This window comes from Taudactylus pleione, unplaced genomic scaffold (genome assembly GCF_031769625.1).
Source record: "Taudactylus pleione unplaced genomic scaffold, aTauple2 ptg000447l, whole genome shotgun sequence".
NCBI classification, from domain to species: domain Eukaryota; kingdom Metazoa; phylum Chordata; class Amphibia; order Anura; family Myobatrachidae; genus Taudactylus; species Taudactylus pleione.
In genome coordinates this window covers 2249492-2267938 of record NW_028284849.1, presented here as the reverse complement: position 1 = coordinate 2267938, position 18447 = coordinate 2249492, and the positions used below count along the sequence as shown (strand labels likewise).

Sequence of the window (18447 nt, the reverse complement as noted above, 5' to 3'; positions counted from 1 at the left end):
GTGCTGCTGGGGACCCTGCTCCTTCCACTATTTAAATTGTCAGTGGCTTTTTGCGGTCACCGTTCCCCTGCTCACATCACGTAAAAATTCAGTAAATATACCTACAAACAAGTACACTTATATATTATTTTTTTTTACCTGGTTTTGCCTTAATTATCAAATGGCACTTTAAATATTGCAGCCAAATCGACAAAACATCAAAGCTTTCGGCAACCTGGGATGTCCTGTATGCACAGGATTGTGACCCTGCACAATCTGGCTTTGGCTATAGTAGAAATAATTGGTGGTCTATCAGATATGATTATTGTTAAAACTAGCTCCAGGTAGGGGTGTCCGCTAATTGTGGGGTGAGAGAGTTTAGATAATGCATGGAAAGTTCTATACTCTTATGCGTTATGTAAACAGAGAAACAATACTGATCACCAAATAGGTTGTTTATTGATAATTAATCAAATTAATTTGTTAAAAACTGGATCCACCAACCAAATTTACATTTTACTTTAATTGTAAGAGGCGCAAAATAATCGTAAACATAATCAATGGTTTATGATTTGGATTTACCTAATTGTACTTGCTATTTATGTGCTGAGTAAATAGCACCTGTGTCACCGTCCCGTACACTACACGTGACCATACCTGAAACTGCCCATCTAATACAGTCTCCATGGTAACTGGGAAATCTCTTCAACAGAGTTAGGTAATAGAAAATTGCTCCTACGCTGAGGGTTCCCCTTGTCCTGTCACAGTTACTACTTTGTGCATAGCCTCTCCGTTCCCCTGCAGCGGACGTTCAGCAGGATGAGGGTTAAGTGTCTGCGAGGGGGAGGAGAAGGGAATCCCAGGCTGGAACTTGAGACTGTTCAGCTGAGCAAGAAGTCTTCAGATGTAATGATGCAGCCCAGCAAACTCTGTCTCTGGATGGGGAAGTCAGTCACAGGCTGAGAGGAATCTCCGCGTTTCCTATAGGGGAGACCTATAGCCATGCTTGTTACTCTGGCCCGCAGGGTAAGTGCACAATGCCTAGATGGGCACATCATGTTCCAGGTGCCTGGCCGGCTCAGGCTGTACGACTGCCCCAGCTCTACTCTGTGCACAAGGAGAGCAATTGCATGCAGGGCAGTACTCTGTGCTTGTGTACGTACCTGTATAGGTGACGCCAGTGATCACAGGGTAACCATGCTTTGGCAGAGACTCTGGTTAGGCTTTCTCATCTCCGATAGGTACAGTTATCTGCTGTCAGGATGCCAAAGCAATTTTCCTGCTGAGTTTAACATGTGACTTACTGGAGAAGGCAGTGATTGGCATTAGGGCATCTGTACCTGCCAATCACCTGCCAGCTTGTTAATGTAATACTTTCTGTATACAAAAGCCTAAACTGAGCATGCTCCAACAGCCTTCTCATTCGGAACCTGCGAACTGTCATCTGTCTTAGGGAGTCACAGATATTCCTCTTACGTGAAGTCTCAGAATAGGGTGTATAAAGATGTAACAGTGTCACCCCTGGAGTTATGTCTGTCTGCATGCTGGCTCTCTCTGCAGCAATTGTATAGATTGCATAGATGTCTATGTTCTGTGTCTGTGACAGATATTACAAAGCTCATTTGGTAGAAGTGATTGGGGTAATGTTGACGTCTCTTGCGTTTGGTGGTAATGTGAACTAAGCTGTCAGGCAGTGTTACGTGTAGCCTATACTTGCACTGCTATATAGCATTAATGGGCTTTGACTAGAGGTGTGACATTTTCTACTACTGCTGGGAGAATGAATGGTTTTGCGTTGCAGTCTGTATGTGTTTATATAGTAGTACTGACATTGCATAAAACAGCTTACACAAGACACGGCATTGTAATACAGTGACACGGAGGTCTGCTGTCCTGACCTAGGGGTCTGGGTGGGAAAAGATGCCACATGTAGAATGAGCTCTGCAATGGATGTGTGATTAAGACTGTCATATTGACACGGAACTCCAACAGCATCAGATGCGTAGCCATGTGTAACCAGGCTCTCCTCCGCTCCGTTCTAGATACAGAATAAAATGTAACATCATTGCGAGGTTTCAACTTTACAAATTGTAGTGTCTTGAGCTACTAAAGAGCGAGCTCTTCTGCACAATGCGATGCGTATGAAGACATCTCACACTCCATGTAGCCCCTGGCACAGATTTCAGTGTGAGTTGGAAGCTAATGTCATTCCCTCTGAATGTAGCAAGACAAAAACACACAAGGCAGCTTTTTGGCACAGAGGGCCACAGTTATTTATGGCGCTAACACGCTGGAGATTACTTCCACCTGCTAGGCAATCTGATTTTCCTACCTCTTCTCAGGAGGCAGCTGGCATCTTCGGTGCTCGGCTGATGATGCAAGGTGGAATTTATCTGCAAAAAGTGATAATATTTCGGCATTAGTGAGTCTCGTCCGAATAGCTTCCATCTTACCGATACAACGCAACAAGCAACACATAAGCTATCAATCTTTTTTTTCCTATTTAGTGGAGCACTTGCTGTAAAATATTGCCACTGCCCTGCTGAGACTTCCCATAGAATCATAACTACATGTGTAAGCCCCCCAAAGAAAATCCATGTTGAATTAAAATAACTGTACATCTTAAAGGTCCAGGAATTGGAATAGACTGTAAGCTCTTTAGGTCAGGGAGATAGGAGACTCAATCAGGTTGACAGCCTCTACATTTTGTAACTGGCTGTCAATCTGGGAATATTGACTTGTGAAAGCAAATATCAAGATTGGGAAACTGCTCATTGCATTTATCTTGGTTCTTTCAACACAAATAAATAAATACGCCCAGCTGGCATCCACTTCACCTAGGACAGAGTGGTGCTGCTGATCTTGGGGTAAAGGAAATTGGTGATGCCCTATTATTACTGTTCTATGTCTATGAAATCTAAGCATTTATAGTATTCATGATATTTTATAACTCCCAATGACTTTTATGTTGAACCTGACAGTGACATACCCATCTCTGCCTGTAAATTGTACCACCGAGTCTTCTATCATGTACAGTATACCATTACTCACAGTGTACTATAACATCACTGCATAGGCAATGGAGAGAGAGCACGGGTGTTATTGTAACTACATAATAAGGGCACTCAGGTGCCACATTGTAGAGTACGGCTATCCAGCTGCAAGGCTTTGTCACAGGTGTGAGCTGAGTGAGTGACATTAAGTATGGGATGATAAGAGATTCGTATGTAAATACAATGGGGACGATTCATAGTTAGGAGCAAAGCTAAAAAAAAAAAAACCCAACCAAGTAACGTTGCACCTGGGTAACACCAAGCTGCACTGCAGGTGGAGCGGACGGAAAATGTGCAGAGAGATTTATATTTGGGAGGGGGGTGTCCAGGCTGAAATGTAAATTGCAGTGTAATAATACAGCTGCCCAGCATATATGCGCAACATGCAAAAGCAACCGGTATTTACCCAGCATGCAAATATAATAAATGTATTTGCCCCCCTTGCATTGCAGCATGGTTGGTTTCAGGTGCAAAGTTACTGTTTGTTTGTTTTTTTGCTTCCGTCTCAGAATCAGCCCCAATGGCTGGATAAAGAGGAATATATCCCAGAATAAGGAGTAATGCCTTAGAGCAGCTCTGGGCAGTATTCTGTATGATGGATACATTTCCTAGTATCCGTTATTCTGTATGTACGGACAGTTGCACAGTAACACTGCTCTTCTGTGTCGTCAGTCTCTGCATCTGATCTGTTCTGTGTGTAAAGTACAATGTACCTGCAGCACGAGCATTACGTTATATTGAGGATGTTACTGGATAATCTTTCATGTGTGTAGCGGCACCTGCCGTGCAGCAACGTGCTGGTGTCTATTCATGTACCAGCAGCCGGAACTGGGACACGTTTCTGGGAATCAAATCAACATAATTGCACGGCTAGGTCAGCAATATTTTTTTTCTAAATGTACCAAGTGTGTGTTTGTGTGGCTAAGAATAACTCCTATCAGTTCCATTAGGGCAGAACCTGATGGTAATAACGACTAGGGCCCCGGCCGCTCATTCGTCGGGTTAGGTTCCAGACCCATGCTGGAAAGCGGCACATTGCCTTATTTCTTATGTAAATGCAGCCATAGACATACCTTACTCACTGTATACTCAGTTCTCTTTTTATGGCCACTACAGTTAGATGCTATTGTAAAACAGCAGAAAGTATGGAAAATGCGCTGGAAATAATAAACACAGGTATAATTGCAAAGAAAAAACAAACAGCTAAATTAGCGTAACATTGAAAAGTTGGACCCTACTATTACTATTCCCTGTATAGTGCTGTTTAATATATTGGTGCTACATAAACAAATAATAAATAAATAGCCAACCTGCGGCCTAACAGCTGCGGCTGAACCAGATCCTCGAATTTACTTCCTGCAGCTCAGAGAGCCTCCGCCAAAACTTTCTACTAGATCCCTGAACAGCGTTTTAGTATCCAGCTGTAAAATTGATGACTTTTAATATAGAAATGCAGGTGTAGAAATACGCTCTCGTTATTCCCTAACACAATAATGCAGCTATCCCACCTGATCTGTAACAGAACGGCTAACGTCACTATACTCTAGTCTGGCAACTTAGGTATAACCTTTGTAAGGTCTATTATTGCCAGTACTAGGTTTGAGTTTTTGAGAGGTCAACTGTTGATAATCAGTTTTAAATATATGATTAACGGTCTCATGGCCTGATTCAGAATTGTACGCAGTGCCGAGGCTTACGCAGCCGAGCAGTTTTTTGCTACTGCGTATGCGTGATACGCCGATAAGAGCCTGCAGCGAGCTGTAGCCTGAGAAGGCCTTCACAATGTATCCGTGATTGCAAGGTCCTGAGCAGACCACTGCGGGCGTTCCTGGAAGGAGTTGGGGAGACGGCTAAAAGTGTTTGCAAAAGGGGGGCGGTCCGTGGGCGTGTTATGGGAGTTCCAGTGGGGTGTGTCTGCAATTCAGGGCTGCGTTCCTAATCACAGAACCATAGACTCGGAGGCCATTCTTAGAGACAACTTTACCCGAATATGCGCAGCCCAGGACTTACTGGAAGAGTCGATGTTGCATCGATGGTGTTCTCAGCCCCTGGAGGATCTGCACGTAACACAGACAGGGAAAGTGGGTGTAGCAACCTTTGCTCAGTCTGTCGCACACTATTTCAGATGGGGGGGGGGGGCTTTATATATGAAGCTGCTGCTTTCCAGCGGGTTTGCAAGTGAAAACTTAAAACGGCCCCGTAGTCGGCGTACGGCACGCCGGGATACAAACTGGCTGCGGGTGGTGTTTTAAAAATTCCACTTGCATCCTGCTGGGAAGCAGTGACTTGCAAAAGTTTTATATTGGTTATTTTTGTTTATTTCTTATTAAAGCACGGCTCAATGGAAGTAAAATGACTAAACAATATCTGTGGTAGATCAAAATGATTACAAACTAAAATGCAGAATGCTCAGATGAATCTTATGCTGACCATACACTAGTACGACCAGCATGAGATGAGATTCATCTTACCATTTCCCTTGAACTCCCCGGCAGTCCCGGCCGCACGATTGACATACGATCTCACGATACGATCGATCTGCAGTTTAGGAGGGAAGGCCATTGAAAGAACAAAATTACGCCGGTTGGACGCACGATGCATCGTATGCACAAATACACGGCACGATCTGCATACGATTACGACAGATAATATGGGCTGCACATCTGATCATATGATATAAGTTTTAAAAAAGGCGGGACCGCGCATCGGATCGTATCCTACCTAAAAACACACGATTTCCACACGATTCATCGTACGACGCGTCTAAAGTTGGGCAATCAGCCCGAAATCGCACTAGTGTATGGCCAGCATAAATCATACTTGCCGACTTTACTAATCTGCTCCCTGGGAGATGCCCGGGGAGCAGACACTGGTGACCGCTTAGGGGGGACGGGGCAGGCTTACTATGTCATTAGGCCACGCCCCGGCACATTACTGCGAATCACGGGAGCGTGATGAGGGGGTGGGGCTAAATGATGCGTTTCCGGATAATTTAGCTCCGCCTCCTCCAGAGCCACGAGTCACGGCAATTATCTCCCCATCCTGCCCTAGGAAATGTGCGGGATGCGGATACACTTCCAGGGGTGCAGGGGGCCCCCCAACAATCTGGGAGCTTCCCGACACTTGCGGGAGGATAGTTGAATTTGATCTTATTGCACATATAGGCTAGCTACTGAACCCTGCTGGCACACTCCTTGTATGGAGCATTAAAGAGCGCTAGCCAATGAGACTGCTTACACTTCTCTCAAGTGCCAACAACCTCCCCATTCTAATAGTGTAAAAGCCCCCATACACTATACGACGGATTGCCGGAACCCGCGATGGGGTCGGAAACGCCGGATATGCTGACCGGCAGCCATCGATTTTCAATCCATCGGAGGATCGATGCAATCCATCAGAGGATCAGTGAAATTCTCCATTTTAAATTTCATCGATTTGCAAATCATGATCATATTTTGTTCGTGATCGACAAATTAGTTGAATCCAACATGTTGGATTTCACCGGTCCTGCGTCCTCGGCATCTCAGGATCACAGGAGCGCGGTAATCCATCACTAGTGTATGGTTCCTTTAAGCAGAGAAGCACCTCCCCATTCTCAGCATTAAACAAATCAGCTGTCGGCAAGGGAGCTGATCTGACAGAATTCCGCAGAGATATAGACAGGTCACCTCTGTTATATAAAAGTGTGTGATTTGCCTCTGCCATAGACCAGGTTCGATATCTACTGTAGCATCGACCAATAGTGATCTTACTTGCTGTTTAACCATTCAAAGCATATTTATCAAGCAATAAAACAAAACCAAAGCCAATCTGGAAATGTTTAGGTCTCTGACCATGTGGCTTTGCCACACATGAAGTCCAAGTATTTCAGGGATTTAATGGGCACTTGAGACTTAAAGAGTTTGAATTTTATGAACAGGCTTCGTGCTATTAAGAATGAAGCCACTTTGTACCATAAATTTTCAGCATGCTAATCTCAGTACAGTCGCCTATAGCCCGTATACTATAAATATATACAAGACACCTGATATTCAGTCATTTAAAATTGATCTATAATTTCAAGATCACCTTTGTTTGGCTGCTAAGCTGGGAGTTGTATCTGGTTACTGATCTCTGTTTTACATCTCAAATAAATTATCGCTGTGATAAGCTGGGGTTTTATGGTGTACGCTGGTCGCAAGCTTCTCCCTATATTCTGCCAAATGCTGTGCTCTTTGGGGATTATATACGGTCAGCACAATAGACCCCATGCATTGCATCCATTTACACAGGGATTGAGTACGAAGACACGGGGGGGGGGGGGGGGTTGTGGTCTCTGGATTCTCTATTGTTACAGTACGCTGCAAGATATATTATGGTTTGGGGAAATATAATGTAAAATGTATGATCTCTTACTTAGCGAGCTGCGTGAAATACTGCGGTAGCCTAAATTTCATGCATATGGATGCCGAGTGTCTGAGGATTGCTCTAAGGAAGGACATGAAGTATTCCTCAGTCTATTACTCATTACTACATATGTTATACATGAGAGTGTGTGTAGCTCGGTGTGATACACTTATATGATTGTGATGTATTACCGTGCTGCACAATGTGATGAATTGTCAGCTCTTCTGTTCTGTACAAAGTATTATCAGAACATTTCATTTTATTTTTTTTACTTAGTTTAAAAAAGAAATAGCTCCGTGTCTGTGAAATGTAAGAGCTGTTTAGTTACTACATGGCTGATAGAAACCTCGTGCGATGCTGCAGCTGACGATTGCGCTGTTTGTAGAGAGAGCACAAAGTGTTATGAGAGCATTAAGAGAGGGGGCCCGTGTGCATTCCCTGTCCGGGGCCCCCTCCTCTCTCCCTGCAGCAGTCAATTCTGGGTACTAGTCTGTGCCCAAAGTCTACTGCCTGGCGATTTCCCTACTGCGCATGCGTAAAATGCCGGAAACATGGCCATTTCCAGGTGTTTTCTGCAGCGCTACAGCCGACACGGGACTTTGGAGGGGTAAGTATAAGAAAATATGGGTGCTGGGAGTGTGGACACAGGGGGCGATGTGCACCGCACACCCTGCACCCATTATAAATACACCCCTGCCCTTAGCGAATTCACAGGAACTAACAGCTGTCACAGTCGTTCCCAGTTCTCCTGGGAGACGTCACCGTATTGCTATATTGTGTACAAATAGGGTAATGTCTTGCAGGCTTCTACTGCTAACACAGTGTATGCTGTATCCATGTAATAGTGGGGTGTAAGTATACATACGTGTCACCCTGAGGCAACCCTGGTACATAAAATAGTGATAGACTGTTGGAAGCCTCTGGAGGTGCGTCTGACAGAACCATATGCGAGTGCTTTGTAAGGTGTGTTATTCTCTGGCTTACATTCTGTGTACACATGCTTCCCACAATGAGATCTGTAGTAACTATGAGATTGTCACTGGGAGATGTAGCATTGATACTTCGGCCAAAACTCTGAACAACAGGCCAGCACTGAGTGACATAGTAACCATGCATGGTCATCTATGCTGGGAACCACTGGATAACCAGCTTTACCCCAGGGCTTAGAACAAGGGACCTTATCCAAAAAGACATCTTAATTTGCCACAATTTATACCTAGCCAAATGGACGCTGCTGGTTATTTCCTATTTACTACCTGACACACGACAATATACAAATAATCTTTACCCAAGATTCCTATAACAGAATCCTGTTGTTGGCAAGGGGCAGGTTAACATTACGTAAAAGATGGTCCAAGCAAAACGGCTCAATGTATATATCAGGGAAATGTAGGGAGGAGGGACAAGAAGTGACATCCCGTTGGGTCCTGGTTATACTGTCCCTTGGCAACCTGACCATTTTGTAATTGGCTGCTGCTGGGACGAGATGTTGAGAGGTCTCTGGCAGAACAGAGGCACCCATACAGATGCCAACTGTCCCTCATATTAGGGAGACTGCTGGAATATGACTTAATCTTCTGTATTACAGCAACTCCATCCTTCAACATGTATTATAAAAAAAAAGGCAATCCCGTTTGTAAATTGGGAGGCCAAAGTGAATAGTGTAATATCACAGTGTTGGAAGAAGGCCCCACGTGACAGGAGGTATTACTGGCCCATCTGATGTTTGCCAGTAGTAGTTTGGGGCGTACTGTTTATTATTACTCACCAACTCTTTCATTTATCCCAGGGGGGCTCTTATGGAGTTGGTGCATTATGATATCATACTTTCCACCTTTGGAGTACGCAGGGTTCTACTGATTGTAGTCCGGGAAGATGAGACTTCCTGTTAATCATTTTCTCCCTCCCTCTTACATAATAATACAGTGATAGAAAGCCGTAACCTGCCTCTCCCCTACCCACCATTGGGCAGAATACAATTGCTGGCCGTGTGGTGCTGAGCATTGTCACAATGCCTGGTATTGCATATAACCGTATTGCAGACATCGCATGTTTTCCTACACACCTTTATGAGTTGTTGGGGGAAACTTATAATGCTGTTGGGAGCGACTTGGGCAAATTAAATTCCACCCATAATATATGTCAATGAGAGCTCTGCTAAAGTCGGGATTAAGGCAGATGCACGAGAGCCCTATGCATTCCCCATGTATGGCTATACACTCCTGTTCATACAGTGCTGTAGGGAAAGGGATATTTTCATTTCTTTCTCTGTAAGCTTTGTCTTAGGGAGCGGAACAGAAATCAGGATACTGGCAAAGTTTTATTGTGTGTATGTGGGATATTTGCCTATACCCAGCAGAGATCCCGTTAGAAGACGCTGCACTCTACCTCATCTGGGTACTTATGGTAGTTGTTATGCTATACAAGGGCCCATTTATTAATAATCATATTTGCAATGCGATCTGGGTGTGATATTAGCGCCCCATTGCAGGATGCGATGATAGTGCAGGAACGTGTGATATAGCACATGCAGGACAGGGGCTCCGAAAAGGCATCATCAGTCTCTTCACTCCTGTGCCGGGCTCCTGCGCATGCGTGGTGGCCATTGCTAGGTGATGCTCCTCCAGAACCCTTTCCTGGTAAATTTTACGTAGTGCGGCCCATAGACTACAGTGACTGACGTTATCTACAGATGGCGCTAGCTGCGGGGTCCATGCTCCGGAATGCTTTGCATTCAAGAACTTGGTAAATCTGATAGCATTGTACCCTCCTTAGAAAGCTATGGGGGTTCCGACTGTTGTTGGAAATGGTGGTCCCTCCATAATACTAAATGTTTGCAGGCATCCCCTGACTGATGTGAACAAGTCTTGTCTGTAGGCGAAACGTATGTCATCACCAACCAAATTGTCACGTGATTCGGCCGGCCGGGCACCATCCCGTTGACTGCATGTGAGACTCTCCATGCAGTCCCAAGCCGCCCGGTTACAGACTTACATTGCATGACGCCTCCCTCCTTTGCCGCACAGCCGCTTGGACTGTAACACTATAACTGCCTGCTCCTGCACCTATGGCAATTAGCCGCTCTACACACCGCTACGTTGCAATCCAGGTGTATTGCCTCTGCACCAACGGCAATCAGACGCTCTATGTTACGCTACTTTGCGACCTTGGTGCATTACAGAAGCAACGCAATCTCTGCACTACTTTCACTACAGGCTAATCCAGACGGCCAGCCCTAAGAGGAATTTTCCAGATATTGCCAACCAGTTCATTTGTTGATCTGAACTTTATTTGTTATCTACCTGGGTCACAGCCATATGCTCCTGCACCAACGGCAACCAACCACAATACACACCGCTATCTTGCGTTCCCGGTGTACTGCCTCAATACCAACGGCAATCAGATGCTCTGTATTACGCTATATTGCGACCTTGGTGCACTACGAAAGTAACACAATCCCTGCACTACTCCCATTACAGGCTATTCCAGACGGCCAGCCCTAAGAGGAACTTCTTAGATTCTGCTAACCACAGGTAAATTGTCTGTACTCTCTCATCAGCCAGCCGACCGTGCTTGTCGTGCAATTTGCAGGATATCATGATAAACACGGTCTGTGCATACTGACAGCAGAAGTGCTTTTTTCCCTTCCTTCCCATCAGCTGCCAACCCCGCTCTCTCATCCCATGTCCTCTGTTTGACATAAGACGCGGAGACAGCAGAAGCGGGGGGGACAATATCTGGGCTCCTTTACTACACACTCTTTCCGTCCATTTATACACGCTCTTGACAGTATTATTATTATTATTATTAACAGTTTCTTATATAGCGCAGCATATTCCGTTGCGCTTTACAATTGTAAGCATTAATAGAACAAAACTGGTTAATAACAGACAGATATATAGGTAGGATGGCACAGTATCTTGTCTATTTGCATTATTTCGTCTTTGTACATCCTCCTGTCCGTTTTTTGCTGCTCTGGTGGTTCACTTGACAAATATATATACAGATAAACTGTTTTTGAACATATGTCCACCACCTGTTATTAAACAATCTTCCTTTTTAGGTGACACTGTGATAAACATGTTCTCATACTTACCGGAGCTATCTCCAACTAACTATAATCATTATAAGTCTCTTCTCTAAACAACCAGAATTTTTGTTTCCAGCTGTATATCTTGATGCATTAACATACTTTTGGTTTTTCACTTTATAAGGTATACCAATCCATTTATTTATTCATATCATGTTCTCCTATACTTGAGTGTTATTGCAATTTCATTTTACTGCTTTGCTTTAATGTTTCCTGTTGGACCGATGCTGGACTTATTTATTCTATATTGTTGTGTACCTGTTGGACCGATGCTGGACTTATTTATTCTATATTGTTGTGTACCTGTTGGACCGATGCTGGACTTATTTATTCTATATTGTTGTGTACCTGTTGGACCGATGCTGGACTTATTTATTCTATATTGTTGTGTACCTGTTGGACCGATGCTGGACTTATTTATTCTATATTGTTGTGTACCTGTTGGACCGATGCTGGACTTATTTATTCTATATTGTTGTGTACCTGTTGACAAAGACAAAACGCTAATTTTGAGTGTATTCAAGGTGGGAATTATGTTTAGAGAACTGATAAGTGAATTTGATCAAATATACTAATTTTGGTGACATATACCTCTCAGTTTCTCTAAATATACAACTTATATCTTTGTCTACTTATCTGGGTCCATCTTGGAATCTTTACCATACAAGAGATAATACACTACAGATACAGAATGCGCGCAAATAGGAGGTATTAAACTTTCCTGGAATTAATCTTCTGTTCAATTTCTATTTGAGATTACCGCTTGGGTTGATGCACAATCAATATCATTTATATTCGGCTTGACTAGTAGTAACTGACAAGTTACTATCAATATAACAACGTTTGTGCAAGCTGCACATTAAATTCTCCTTCTTACTAGTGGTATCCTAGTCAGCGCCTACTGACTAGAACTACTGTATGTTTGTATGTTATATGTAGTATGTTGTATACCATTTATCTTAATTATATAAGAATAAAAGTTAAGTTTTAATCAATCTATCAAGATCTTTTATAAGAGTGCCCCCAACAAAGACGTCTTCTTTTTTTCTTCACTCACAATAAGGCATCCCCTGAAAACAGGTGTTTCCGGGGAATATGCTGCAAATATTTAATGATAAATCATCCCTTAAGAGTATCCTCAAAATAGCGATCTATATATTGGAGGGATTGTTCAGTATTTATAGCATGAAGTTATCTCAATGGTTACTATGAGGACCATTGCTGCTATACATGTACGTGTGTGCATGTAAATGTTATTAGCTCTTTTACTGGACAGCTTGAATTTTATGTCGTTTAAATCAAGCGTATTATTGTGCCTGTGAAATCGCATTTGTGGATCTGCGTAATATGTAATGTGCAAATCAAATGGTCGGTCTTTGTAGTAAAGCTCGTTCAGAGCTGCAATTATCTATGATGTAACGTTGTCTCTTATAGGAGCAGGAGCGCAGTAATGCTGCTACAAGGCCAGCGCTCATACCAGAGCTGTCACTTCTAATTTATATTCATCTTCCCGGGGAGAACTAGAGGAGGCTCCTCACATCTCAGACCCCAATCAGGGGGGCAAGCAAGACCGTACAGGAATAAATACTTTTAGAATTTCACAGTAAACTGCTTGTCCTGTGTGAAGATTCCTCTTACATCACAGACGTTGCTCTCTATAGCATGCATTTAACATTTGCTTTCAGGCGATTTGTTCATGGATTATCTTATTGCAGCTTAAAACATACCTTGTGCAGCTTTTGTTTCTACAACTGAGGTCTTCATGGAAGAATATTATAGTAGTTCTTTTATTATTACTGATTTCTTGTAGAGTGTTTGTGATGATTTTTTATTTCTAGCACTGTTTGATGGTCTGCTGGGGAAATAATTGATGCCTCGTACACTGTTTATGACTGCATCCCAGCTAGAAATCACAGATTACTGCATGCCAGCAGCTGTATAATCACTAGGTTTCAGGGTCCAGTGCAGTCAGATGGTCTGCACCAGAGCGGAGCGGGATCAGAGATATCAATCTGTTGTAGCATTACTTAGTAAGCGGTCACATTGTAGGTCAGCGATGGGAAACCTTCAAAGGATGCAAAGATTACCCAGTATTAAAATTAGATAGGTTACTACATAAGTAACCTAGCTAGTTGGTCACTAATTATATTATTCATTTCAATACATGTTACTTATGGCAGCTTAAAAATTGCTTACAGGGCTCAGACCAGAGGCCGCAGAAGAAGAGTAGTATCCTCCCAAAAGGAGACCTTCAGAATATCACATCAAAGCCGCGTAGCCGTGTATCCCCCAGAGGTTCAGGCACGTGATCCGTGTATCCCCCAGAGGTTCAGGCACGTGATCCGTGTATCCCCCAGAGGTTCAGGCACGTGATCCATGTATCCCCCAGAGGTTCAGGCACGTGATCCGCATATCCCGCAGAGGTTCAGGCACGTGATCCGCGTATCCCGCAGAGGTTCAGGCACGTGATCAGTGTATCCCGCAGAGGTTCAGGCACGTGATCCGCGTATCCCGGAGAGGTTCAGGCACGTGATCCGCGTATCCCGCAGAGGTTCAGGCACGTGATCCGCGTATCCCGCAGAGGTTCAGGCACGTGATCCGCGTATCCCCCAGAGGTTCAGGCACGTGATCCGTGTATCCCCCAGAGGTTCAGGCACGTGATCAGTGTATCTCCCAGACGTTCAGGCACGTGATCCGTGTATCCCCCAGAGGTTCAGGCACGTGATCCCTGTATCCCCCAGAGGTTCAGGCACGTGATCCGTGTATCTCCCAGAGGTTCAGGCACGTGATCCGTGTATCCCCCAGAGGTTCAGGCACGTGATCCGTGTATCTCCCAGAGGTTCAGGCACGTGATCCGTGTATCCCCCAGAGTTTCAGGCACGTGATCCGCGTATCCCGCAGAGGTTCAGGCACGTGATCCGTGTATCCCCCAGAGGTTCAGGCACGTGATCCGCGTATCCCGCAGACGTTCAGGCACGTGATCCGCGTATCCCACAGAGGTTCAGGCACACATGGAGCCGTATTCAATTTGAGTGGACCAGCGATACTTTTCTGCCTCCCAGACTTTTTGCCTACATCGTGTGCTTTGTAGGCGGAAAGTATCGCGCGCGTATCCAATTTGAAAGTAGGTGAAAACGGGACCCGGCGAAACTTGAACAGGCGGAAAGTCCTGTCAGATTTGGGGAAATCAGCCTGACACCCCCCAAAAGATGCTCTGACATGGGGGTTCCCTATGGTCCCCCCCGATTTGGCTTGCTGAAGGTATTTGGTGTTTTTAAACGGGCTCAATAGCTGCTAAATAGCGTTTTTGTATACGTGGTACAGAATAGTGTTCAGGATTTTTTTTTGCCGAAAATAACTTATCCCAGCAAATTTGGGGTACTTGAAAATGGGGGTCAGCATATTTCAAAGTTGCTAAAGTTAAGTTAAAAAAAATTGTGAAAAATCCACCTTCCGCAAGCCCCTGCAATGAAGAAAACACCTGGGGCATACTTGGGGGCCCCCCCCCCCCAGAGTCAGGCTCGCTAGTTTTTAACTTTGTCCCCCAACATTTTTTTTTTATCCCCCAAATTGAAAGTGATTTTTTTAGGGTGTTAAGTGTTTTTTTTTTTTGACACAGTTTACCTTTAGGGGACTATCTGAAGGCGGCACGGGGGTTCCCGCTACGTTGCACCCCAAAACCCCAATTCGGCACTTTTTTCCGCCTGCTATTTATAGGCAAAACTTTTCTGCCTATTACATTGCATTGACTTTCCGCCTAGGCGAAAAGTTTTCCAAATTGAATATGGCGGAAAGTCAAAACAGGCGAAAATGACGTCATCTGCGAAAAAGTATCACGGAAACGGACTTTTCATCTCAAATTGAATACGGGCCATGATCGGCATATCCCCCAGAGGTTCCGGCACCTGATCCATGTATCCCCAGAGGTTCCGGCACCTGATCCATGTATCCCCAGAGGTTCCGGCACCTGATCCATGTATCCCCAGAGGTTTAGGTACGTGATCCGTGTATCCCCCAGAGGTTCAGGCACGTGATCCGTGTATCCCCAGAGGTTCAGGCACGTGATCCATGTATCCCCCAGAGGTTCAGGCACATGATCCATGTATCCCCAGAGGTTTAGGTACGTGATCCGTGTATCCCCCAGAGGTTCAGGCACGTGATCCGTGTATCCCCAGAGGTTCAGGCACGTGATCCGTGTATCCCCCAGAGGTTCAGGCACGTGATCCATGTATCCCCCAGAGGTTCAGGCACGTGATCCGTGTATCCCCCAGAGATTCAGGCACGTGATCCGTGTATCCCCCAGAGGTTCAGGCACGTGATCCGTGTATCCCCCAGAGGTTCAGGCACGTGATCCGTGTATCCCCCAGAGATTCAGGCACGTGATCCGTGTATCCCCCAGAGGTTCAAGCACGTGCTCCGTGTATCCCCCAGAGGTTCAGGCACGTGATCCGTGTATTCCCCAGAGTTTCAGGCACGTGCTCCGTGTATCCCCAGAGGTTCAGGCACGTGATCCGTGTATTCCTCAGAGGTTCAGGCACGTGATCCGTGTATACCCCAGAGGTTCAGGCACGTGATCCGTGTATTCCCCAGAGGTTCAGGCACGTGATCCGTGTATCCCTCAGAGGTTCAGGCACGTGATCCGTGTATCCCTCAGAGGTTCAGGCACGTGATCCGTGTATCCCCAGAGGTTCAGGCACGTGATCCGTGTATTCCCCAGAGTTTCAGGCACGTGATCCGTGTATCCCTCAGAGGTTCAGGCACGTGATCCGTGTATCCCTCAGAGGTTCAGGCACGTGATCCGTGTATCCCTCAGAGGTTCAGGTACGTGATCCGTGTATCCCTCAGAGGTTCAGGCACGTAATCCGTGATCTGCATATCCCCTGGTTGGAACATAATCTGCGTGTCCCCCAGAAGTTCAGGTACATGACACGCGTATCCCCGAGGTCCGGACACATGATTTATCCCATTAATAGAAGAGAATGAGCCTTGACCTCCACCACCACGTTTTCACCATCGTTCCCTTCCCCTCTATACTACTTATCCCCACATAAAATAAAAGTCGGCACTACTGGCACCACACTTTCTACGCAACTCTTGTAATAAAAGTGATTGTATGATTTATTCATTATATGTATGATGTCATTTTGCTATAGAAATCAGTTTACAATAAATATCTATAAATAAAGCTATATAATGAAGAGACAAGTACTGTACGTAGTTGTTTGTTTCTACTATTAATTTAGACAACAGCAGGTGTCATCTATAGATTCTGTACTAAAGGTTTGCTCAGCTCGGCAACAGTTAAACGATTAAAAGAAGAGTAGAAGTGTTTGTAAGTGGAACCTTCCTGGAGGACAGAGCGAAACCCCCACTTCATACTTTCCAGCGAGGTTCTTGGAAGCCCTGGCAGGCATATCACACTAGGAATGTCTGTCTACTGACACAATGAGGACGGATTTTGTGTCACTGTCCGTTTGGCTTTAGTTCGGATCCATTAAGAGCCTTCATCTCTTGTTCTAACTGGCCCTGATAAATGAATCTTTATTGGTTACAATGAAGCAGCTGAATGCAGGAGCTCGGTGCTACAGTGTCACAGACAGAATGAATCAGTTGTACCTTCTACTAGATACAATTTGTACAGCGTATTCTATTTCCAGGCACAAAATCCAGCACGCCGTTTCCCTGGGGTCTAGAAAGAGATGCGTTTTGTTGAACAGGAGTTGGGGAGATAATGACAGTAAATGGAAAGCTAACTGCGGCTTTAGTTTTACTACTACAGGGCTTGTTCTTAATCTGATAAGAGGTCAGATAAGTGTAAGTGTACACGTGATAAATGATTTCATTAGCTGTGCAAATAGTGTACTAAAGCTGGCAGCAGAAGCTGTAATGACGGCAATATTATGTGGGGCCACCAGACAATCACAAAGTACAACTAACAACCGATCAAATAATTACTGGACATCACTGGGTGACGCAGCATGATCCGCATGGGTCAAAAACGCGTGGGTGGACCCCTTGGCCAGTAGTGCCCAGTACAAGTGTGTTTATATATTCTGCTGTGACAATGTCAGTGTCACTACACGTCTAATAGTGCATGCACAGAAATCCTTAAGAACTCGTCCCAGCAGTGTACACACAGAGGCACAGTTGCAATTCAGACACAAGGGCCCTCATTCAGAGCCGTACGCTCTGAGCAGAGCGCACGCTCTGAATGAGGGCCGGCCTCCATGAAAATGGAGCGTCCTTCTGGACGCTCGTATAGCTGTGGGTCACCACCCACAGGCTATACGAGCGTGCATTTTGATGGCCGCGATGGTCGAGACCATCGCGACCATCGAAATTGCGAGCCGGAGCCTGCGGTTGAGGTTTTCAACCGCAAGCTCCGGAGTGATTTTGGCTCTATCAGAGCCAAAATCACTCCCACTGACATCACTAGTGATGTCAGTGGGCCGGCTTTTGACGGGAGGCGTTCCCGTGGGAACGCCCCCGTCAGGGAGGCACGCCCCCGGCACGCCTACCAAAGGGGGCGTGCTGTCAATCAACATTGACAGCACGCCCCCTTTGATCGGACACAACGAGCGAAGGACTTTCCTTCGCTCGTCGCGTCTGGCGCATGCGCACGACGGAGCTCCCTCCGTCGTGCGCATGCTCAGTCCAGAACATCGACCCACTTGCGAGCGGACAGCCGCTCGCGAGTGGGTCTGAATCAGGCCCAAGGTTCGGATATGTATTTGATATGTGCTGGATATTCCTGGCCAGTGACTGGGAGGTGGCTATTCAGTTGCAGATGGTCCTTCTTATGGGCATTTTAGTGGCGTGTTACGGGCATGTCCATGAAGTAGTCATGTACAAAGACGCTTAATCATTAGGTGGCCATACTCCGAAGGAACATCTGCACCTGCCATAGAGCTGGTGTAAGATCCGATGGTGCGAGCGAGG

At 45.3% G+C, this 18447-nt stretch overlaps 1 protein-coding gene across 6 annotated transcripts in view; it reads right to left on the bottom strand.

Annotated features, from left to right (window-relative positions):
• Window positions 1–474: 474 nt before the first annotated feature.
• Window positions 475–18447, bottom strand: part of LOC148505592 (uncharacterized) — a 465509-nt gene continuing 447536 nt past the window's right edge. For all 6 annotated transcript variants that reach the window (XM_088447980.1, XM_088447974.1, XM_088447978.1 and 3 more), the window contains 2 exons: window positions 2312–2372; window positions 475–2017 (listed from right to left, as the gene is read on the bottom strand). In XM_088447980.1, the coding sequence (XP_088304106.1) occupies window positions 1825–2017; window positions 2312–2372 (254 nt within the window). In that variant the 3' untranslated portion in view covers window positions 475–1824. The remainder of the gene's footprint in view (window positions 2018–2311; window positions 2373–18447) is intronic.